We start from the raw sequence: 8,649 nt of genomic DNA on the forward strand, positions 1-8,649 counted from the left end.
AATAACATAAAAACCAACATGGCGGCCGCAACACGGCTCATATCAAGGTTGACACTGGTCACCGGCAAGTTTGACTTATTTATTTATTTATTCTACCACTCAGCTTTATCGTTAATTAAACTAAACCTAATGTGTTTGGACATATGATTATTTATTTATTTTTTTACTTTATGATAACTGTTAGTCAAAAACCGCCGCGGTGCAACCTCAGTACAAAATAGTCCTGAACTCTGAACTCACCTTGTAGAAATTCAGTTAGAAAGTGTCTCTTCATTTACCTTCATTTAATATTTAACCAGGTTTTGTTTCAGCGTCAAGTCCTGGTCAAGATTCACGACAACCAAAGTGATTTCACTGTGTGACAGTTTACAGGTGTAGTTTTCATATATTTTAGCTTCTTTCAAACACTTGTGCTACATGTGCTACAGAGACATAACATTCCTGTGTTTTTTCCTCTCTCTGGCTAATATTAGTTGACTTTATAAGATGATTGATGAGGCTGAAGCACTTTTATTTATTTAGAGTTTTATCTGCAAAAATAAAAGCATAAAACACGGTGGTTAAAAGTGGGTCAACAAAGCTAAATGAAACAGCTTGGTGGTGGATCATAAAACTGTAAATGAAACTTTATTGCATAAATGTATATAAACTAAAAGAAAGAGATCAGTTTGAACATAGAGTATAACTGGGACCTTCATGTTGTATCACTGTTTCTAATACAGGATGTTTATTCCTCGCTTGTCACCAGCATTTTGGGTTTATTTGGTTTCTTTCAGTCACTTTTCCATATTCTTCCCTCTGACACCATTTAATTCTTTATAAACTTAGGAGACAGACTGCAGATGTTGGTCAACTTCCTCGCTTCTTTTCAGGTACCTCAGTGATTTTTCTGCTCCTCTGTACCCAGGTGGAGGCAGCGGAATTGGACGTACGGTGTGCCAGCGTTTAGCTTTGGAGGGTGCCTCTGTGGTCGTCGCAGACATCAGTGAGGATTCAGCGAATGAGACGCTGGGGAGTCTGCAAAGTGACCTCAGAGGGCAGGTTCACATGGTGGCGACAGCAGACGTGTCTTCAAAGGAGAGCGTTAAAAATCTGGTGACGAGTATACAGGTGTGGAAAACAGCTGGAATCCTGCTAGGAGTGTTGCACATATTCTTTTCAATTCCTTCTTCTGATTTAATGTCCTCGCATCTTTCTTCAGACTCGCTACTTCCAGCCTCCCTCGGTATGTGTTCATGCAGCAGGCATCACTCAGGATGACTTCCTGCTCAACATGGAGGAGGAACATTTTGACAAAGTCATCCAGGTTAACCTGAAGGTAGCCGCTCTGTCAGATCCTTCTCTAACGGATCCTCAAAGAATAAAAACATCAAGTCTGCAAATGGCGAGAGCAGCATCATTACACATAATGAAAAAATGTTTCCATTGTAAATCTTTAACACACTTAAAATAGGTTTAGAAATCAAGCATTCCTTCTACATTAGTGCTGTTAGATAAAAGCTTGCATATCTGCTGAAAATGAAGTTTTAATATGAAATAATAAATTAGGACGAGGAGATTTATTTAATCGTTTTTTTTCTTCCAGGGTTCATTCCTCGTGACTCAGGCCGTCGCTCAGGCTTTAGTGGCCTGTGGAGCTCCAAAAGGATCCATCATTACTGTGGGCAGCATTGTGGGAAAGGTAAGAATTTTCCCATTTGTTCTGCATTTTCAGTATTGAGCTGAGACTTGAAAGTTTTTGCTGAAAAAAAACACAAAAAAAACAACAGATTTTAAGATATTTCAGCCTGGATTGGCTTGTAGTTTCTTCGTCGTATAGTTTAAAGGGAACGCGTTGTACGAGTTTGAAATCCAGCTTCTGATCAGTCAGAGGGGTGAGGGAGCCGAATCAGATTCAGGAATGAAGTTTAAGGCTTTCTGATCAACCTGGAGGACATTGTTTTGCATCCTGAAGGCCACACATTCAACATTTGGTTTAAGCAGCAACACCACTTGATGTTCTTTGTCCCTGTGTGTGTTTGTGTGGATGATGTTTGTAGGTGGGAAACCTTGGACAGGCAAATTACGCCGCCTCTAAAGCTGGAGTTGAGGGTTTAACCAGAACTGCTGCCAAAGAGCTCAGCAGGTGAGAAAATGATGCAGCTTGAGAACAAAACACAAACAAATAAATAAAAATAGATAAAAGTAATTTCCTCTTCTTACTTTGAGCCAGGTTTGGGATTCGCTGTAACTGTGTGCTACCAGGTTTTATAGCAACTCCAATGACAGACAAAGTCCCAGAGAAGGTCATTAGCAAGGTACAGCACACAGACACTTTACATTGCATCTGTCAGGACGGAAATCCAAAGTGTTTCATGATTGTGCTTCAGTCCACGTTGTTCCACCTGCCTGAAGTTTCCCCTTTATAAAGTTCCTCTGTCAGCTGCTGCAGAAACTTCCTTCGTGTAATGCACCACTTGAATGTTCAGAATGTGGTAAAATATAGCAATAAGCCAGCTCTGCTTTCCAGAATATTCAAGGAGTCAAGGAACTTTATTGTCATATCAGCTCACATTCACATGTCAGAGATACAAAATTGGAACTGAGGTCTTGGGAGTAGCTGAGAGAAGGAAATATGAATATATACTAAAAACTATATAAAAGTATAAATAGAAATAATATAGTAATAAATAGCATAGTAATAATATTTCCACATAATCTGATCTAGAACAGCACAGACACTTGTGTGGTTAAATTGACTGCAGCTGTCATTTCCATGCAAAGTATTAGAAATAGTTTTAAAGAAAACTTACATAGTTTTATGAAAAGTCAGAGACCAGCAATGTGCAAATTTCAAAATGACCATTTTGACTCTTCTAGTATTAAAAAGCAAATCGTAAAGAGGATTTTGCAAACAGGTAAAGCCTTTACGTTTGTCAGTAAAGAACAGCAGCATTTACTTCCCAAATATTCATATTTAGCTACATTCTGTAGCCAAAATATTAAAAATACCAGAGAAAATCTGGTAGATTATGCAGGAATAAAACAGATCTACTCCACATCATCTGAAAGATGATTTTGTGTTTGATGGATTTTGTTAATGTGAGTGTTTCTATAATCTCACCAACTTAAAGGTTGACACACATAAAAACTTGTCTCTCAATCATCCTTGTCTATCTGACTTTCCTGTTGATTTTTTTTGTTTGTTTCAGATGAAGTCGCTGGTTCCTCTGGGAAGAATGGGCGAACCTGCAGGTATCTGCATGCCTTTGCTTAGAATATCAGGACATGTTGAGTTAAAAATCCAACATTTCCTCTTGCGATGTTAGTTGCAGTGTTGTGAGGAAGGTATCTGATGTGATTTGGTTTGTCTGACTTTCCTCCAGAGGTGGCTGATGTATGTGCCTTTCTAGCTTCAGATGACTCTCGATACATCACAGGAGCAAGTATCGAAGTGACAGGTGGGATTCTGTAAAAGCTTTTTAACATGATTTCTGTTACATATAAACTAATATAAACAAGTATACAGACGCACATCCCACTGAGATTATTTTACTTTTCTCTGCCTTTGTCAGGTGGGCTTTTCATTGGCTAAATGAAGCCTGAGCTGCACTGATGAACATCAACAGGTGATCAATGTTTTCATGATTAATTCGATTGCTAAACTTATGGAACTGTAGCTGCTTTTTGGTTGTGATTGTGTTCAATATTCTTGTATAAATCTGGGTGTGAACATGTGCTGTGCATTGTGGTTTTTGTAAGAGCACATGAATGTAATTTTTTAAGCAGAATGTTGAATTTGTAAAGATTTTATTTCATGCATTATGTGATTAAAAAAAAAAAAACAGCCTCCTTATTTCTTTTATGCAAATAAAACAGTTTTTAAACAAACTTGAAACATTTTTTCAGAGCCTGATGCTTGAAGTGTTGCAACAATGCAATCTAAAATTTTACATATGTCTTGTCCTGTGAGGGTCTCTGTGCAGTTTCATGGATGACTAGATGGAACTAAATGTCATTTGAAGCTTGGAAGCGATGATAATTTACTTTGTAATGATGCAGGTGTCAAATTAAATGTTTGCCTTATTTTCCCAAAAAGCCGTTCACGCTTTAATTTGTTATTTGTAAAATCAGACACATTTTCACACTCTGCTCTAACCAATTTGAAATTTTAGTAATAATCTGAACGAGATGTTGACGTTCAATCTCACATATATGTATGTATGTATAGATATATGTATGCATGAATGTATGTATGTGTGTATGAATATGTATATATGTACTCATGAACAGGTGTATGTGTAAACATATGCGTGTAGGTATGTGTTTATGTATAAAAATACATGTATTTGTAAGTGTTTGTAAGAACGTGTGTGTGTGTAAAAAATTATTTATTTAAAAACATGTATGTATGAATAAATACTTCATTCATTCATTTTCTGAACCGCTTATTCCAATTCAGGGTTGCGGGGAAGCTGGAGCCTATCCCAGCTGGCGTCGGGCGACAGGCAGGGTACACCCTGGACAGCTCGCCTGTCCATCGCAGAGCCACACAGAGAGACGAACAACCACTCACGCTCACACTCATTCCTGGGGGCAATTTAGAGTGACCAATTAACCTAACATGCATGTGTTTGGATGGTGGGAGGAAGCTGGAGTACCCGGAGAGAACCCACGGGGAGAACATGCACACCACACAGAAAGGCCACTGACCAAACCAAGGATTGAACCAGTGACCTTCTTGCTGTGAGGCCATGGTGCTAACCACCGCGCCACCGTGCAGCCCAAGATAAATACTTGTGTGAACATAAAAAAATTATATATTTAAAAACATGTATGTATATATGAATGTAAATGTGTATGAATACATGTATGTATGGATATATGTATGTATGTATGTATGTACGGTATGTATATTATATATAGTGGTTCGCCCTGTGGCCTCACAGGAAGAAGGTTGCTGGTTCGATCCTCAGTTGGGACAAGGTTTGGATGTGGCCTTTCTGTGTGTTTATATGTTCTCCCTGTGTATGTGTCGGTTCTCTCCAGGCACTCCAGCTTCCCCCAACTGTCCAGAGACATCCATGTTAGGTTGATTGGCTACTCTAAATCCCCCTTAGGTGTGAGTGTGAGCGTGAGTGGTTGTTTGTCTCTCTGTGTGGCCCTGCGATGGACTGGCGAGCTGTCCAGGGTGTACCCTGCCTTTCGCCCAAAGACTGCTGGGATAGGCTTCAGCTTCCCCGCGACCCTGAATAATGAATGTATGTAGGTATAATAAAAATATGTATGTATATAAAGATCTATGTACGTATGAATGATTATACATATGTATGCATAATTTTATGTATGTGTGTGTGTGTGTGTGCATGTACTTATGTATAAAAAATTATACATACATTATAAAATTATATATGTATGTACTAATGGACATTGTATGTATGTATGATGAAAATATATATGTATGAATGTATATAGATAAATGTAACACTGTATGTATGAACATGTATAAACGGATGTATGTATGATAATTATCTATGAACATTTATTTGTATGAATGTATATATGTATGTTCTTATGAACATGTGTATGTAATATGAAAATATGTATATGTCCTTTTTTAACATGTATATGTATGAAATTATGTATGTATGAAAATATCTATATATGTTCTTATATATGTATAAATTTGTGTTTGTGTGTGTATATATATATATATATATATATATATATATATATATATATATATATATATATATATATATATATATATATATATATATATATATATATATATATATATATATATATATGTATACATGTATATGTATATGTATATACACACACAAATTTATACATATATAGGTACATACATATGTTTTCCGAAAATATGTATGCATGTGTGAACATTTGTATATATATTGAAAATATGTATGTCTGTGTAGACATATTTGCACACAGAAATTTATGTTTGTTGTAAAGGTTATCTAAAACAATAAATAGATAGTTTTAAAGGAGACACAACCTGGTGTTTTCATGTGTCCACTGTCTTCAAAGTGTTTTTAAATTATTGTTTAAAAACTTATTAAACCAACAAACTTGTGCTTCTTTGCACTGAGGCACAGCAAAGGTTTAAACGTGTTAGACGGTACTGGGTTAATTTTGTTGGCAAACTATTGTTTAGAAAGCTTTAGAAAGATGGAAAGTTTACGTTATTACAGATATTTACAGCACTTTATTTATTTATTTTCTTTATTCAAGCATCTTCAAGAAAGCGACATGAAATCCTGAGTAGAATTTCCAACTCCCCACAAGAGGGCGCTGTTTCTCTGTTGTGACCATAGACTGTATGGTTGCTATCGGTAATCGGTAGCGTGTTTCCTTCAACAGGAATAACCTAACTAATAATAAAAACAACTTTATCACCATTGTGCGGTGACAACGATGGAAAAAGATTCTGGTGGATAATTATCACGCTGCCGACTAACTCGTGGCAGCGTGATAATTAAGTCGCTGATCAGCGTTTGTAATGGTTAAATCCCCTAAAGTATTTAGGCTGAGAACTGATGTGCTTAGTTTACAATGATACGTAATTATTTAATCTTTAAATACATCGTCACCAGATCTGAATTAAACTGGCTTTTGAATTCGTCATAGGATGTATTTCTACTAAACGAATAGGACCCCCAAATATATGTATGTATGTATGTGTGCATGAATGTATGCATGTAATATTTGGAGTTTTTTCCCTTTTATTTATGTCTTTCTACACCTACAAAAAAATATGAATGATTTGTTTTCCTCATATTTAGCTACATTGAAAACCTAATGAGAAGACTGGAAGAAAAACAGAGTCAAACAGCTCTTTTTAAAAAGATTATATATTACAGAAACAAGAATTTTTAAAAAAAAATTACTTACAGGCAATATAAAATAATACTTTTTTCTCTTTTCAGCACCATATTTGTATGTTGAAATTATTTCAACACAATAAAAACAAATAGTTGAGGTCATTTTCTCTGAAGAAAGACAGGTTTTTAATTTGTTTACTTATTCTTTTTGCTATCCCTCCCCTGTTTCCTGTTACTTTAAACAATAATAAAAAAAAGAACAAATATAAAACAAACCAATAAACCCAGAATCCTAGTATGAAATTACCCCAGACTTTTATTATTTACTTTTCACACCAACTCAGTTTATATTTGCCTCTTCCCTCTCACAACCGTTCTCTCACCCGCTGATAGAAAGTCAAAAGAAAAGAAGCTTGCACGTGAATATTGCTGCAGAGACCGACTCAATAAACTGTAGAGCTGTGATCCCATCGCGACAACCTGAGTCTGAAACGAACACAAGTCAAGTCAAACAGCAGCAACGAGGAGATGTGACAGAACTGGAGAGTCACCATTTAATCATTACAGTGGAAGCAAAATTTAACAGTACAGTACAGTTGATGAAAACACGATAAAAGGGATATTACAAGAAGACACGGCCACATATTCTTTGGTTGTATAAATGTTTTTTTTTTTTTGGACAGGGTTTGAATAAAATCACAACTCAAGCTGGCTGTGAGTCTAAACATCAAATCAGTTGCTTCAGTTGAGCTGCAGCAAATAAATACAACTGAAAAAACACCACATTTGACTGAAATGTTGGTTGATTCTTCTTGTTTTAATCTCAAAGCACCCTGTTTGTTTTAAATAAATACAATAGAATATCACTATCTCTGTACAAATGGAGTGTAATGCACATTTTCCCAGTAGAAAGCTTTGTGAAAATGTAAAGAGGCTAAAGACAATGGAAGATGATTGTATAATTAGCACCTTGCCACGCAGTTTCCTTCAGTAAGGCATGCATTTTATTCACTGCTGCAGGAAAAAGAAAAAAACAATGGGAGCTTTAAAGTACCCAGAAAGCGACTCCTTAAATACTGCAGTGGTGTATGGTGGCCACTCAGGAATCCTGATAAACGATTTAAAGAATCAACTTGTTAAAAAGGCACCAGACACATAAAAATGCCTCAGCATCCTGTTTCGCAAAAACAATGGCTTCAATTTGACCGATCTTCTCTCCTGCTTCCCTGCTTGCTGCAGCTTGTCCAATACAACAAAAGAAGAATTTAAAGATTTTGGGAAAGATTGTCAAGTGTAAAAAAGCACCACCAGAACAAGTTTTAGTCATCAGTTTGAGCTGGGAATCACATTTTCAGAGGAAAACTGTGTTGCAGGTGGTTAGGAGAACTTTGCAGAGTAGAAAATACCCAAGAAGAACAGAAGATGAAGCAGGACTCTGCCGGTATAATCTGGTCCGTTCCCTGTTTGTGTTCTCAGAGGAAACTGGTGATGTTGTTTCTTTTTGATGTGAACGTCACTCTTTAAGCAACATGACTGACAAATCACTGGATGTTCATCCCTCACACAGCCAGACAAACGACATTCTCTGCGGCTCAACGTTTAACCACCAGCTTGGCATTTACTGTTCAGGTTCATGACAAGAAACTTTGGTTGAAAAAAGTTGATTCAACTTTTTAAGTGGACTTCCAAAGAAATGAACGACCAACAAACACCAAAACTGTGAATCAAAACAGACGATTTACCAGTTCATGTTCCTTTCAGCGTGGGACGTGGGATTAAAGAAATGAGAATAATGTCCGAGTGTGACCCTTTTTTTTTATAT

At 36.4% G+C, this 8,649-nt stretch overlaps 1 protein-coding gene across 1 annotated transcript; it reads left to right on the forward strand.

Annotated features, from left to right (window-relative positions):
• Nucleotides 1-6: 6 nt before the first annotated feature.
• Nucleotides 7-4,126, forward strand: hsd17b8 (hydroxysteroid (17-beta) dehydrogenase 8). Its single transcript, XM_079258642.1, has 9 exons — nucleotides 7-64; nucleotides 908-1,110; nucleotides 1,202-1,318; nucleotides 1,586-1,681; nucleotides 2,040-2,125; nucleotides 2,213-2,297; nucleotides 3,192-3,234; nucleotides 3,366-3,440; nucleotides 3,555-4,126. The coding sequence occupies exons 1-9, from the start codon at nucleotides 19-21 to the stop codon at nucleotides 3,572-3,574; spliced, it is 771 nt and encodes a 256-aa protein (XP_079114768.1). The 5' UTR covers nucleotides 7-18; the 3' UTR covers nucleotides 3,575-4,126.
• Nucleotides 4,127-8,649: the final 4,523 nt, after the last annotated feature.

This window comes from Telmatherina bonti, assembly GCF_933228915.1.
Source record: "Telmatherina bonti genome assembly, chromosome: 19".
NCBI lineage: Eukaryota > Metazoa > Chordata > Actinopteri > Atheriniformes > Telmatherinidae > Telmatherina > Telmatherina bonti.

Bases quoted from the DNA above. Each gene is read 5' to 3' on its own strand.
- hsd17b8 (XM_079258642.1), top strand. From the start codon at position 19: ATGGCGGCCGCAACACGGCTCATATCAAGGTTGACACTGGTCACCG. The intron at 1,682-2,039 runs GTAAGAATTTTC...TGATGTTTGTAG, and splicing joins TGGGCAGCATTGTGGGAAAG to GTGGGAAACCTTGGACAGGC. The intron at 2,298-3,191 runs GTACAGCACACA...TGTTTGTTTCAG, and splicing joins CAGAGAAGGTCATTAGCAAG to ATGAAGTCGCTGGTTCCTCT.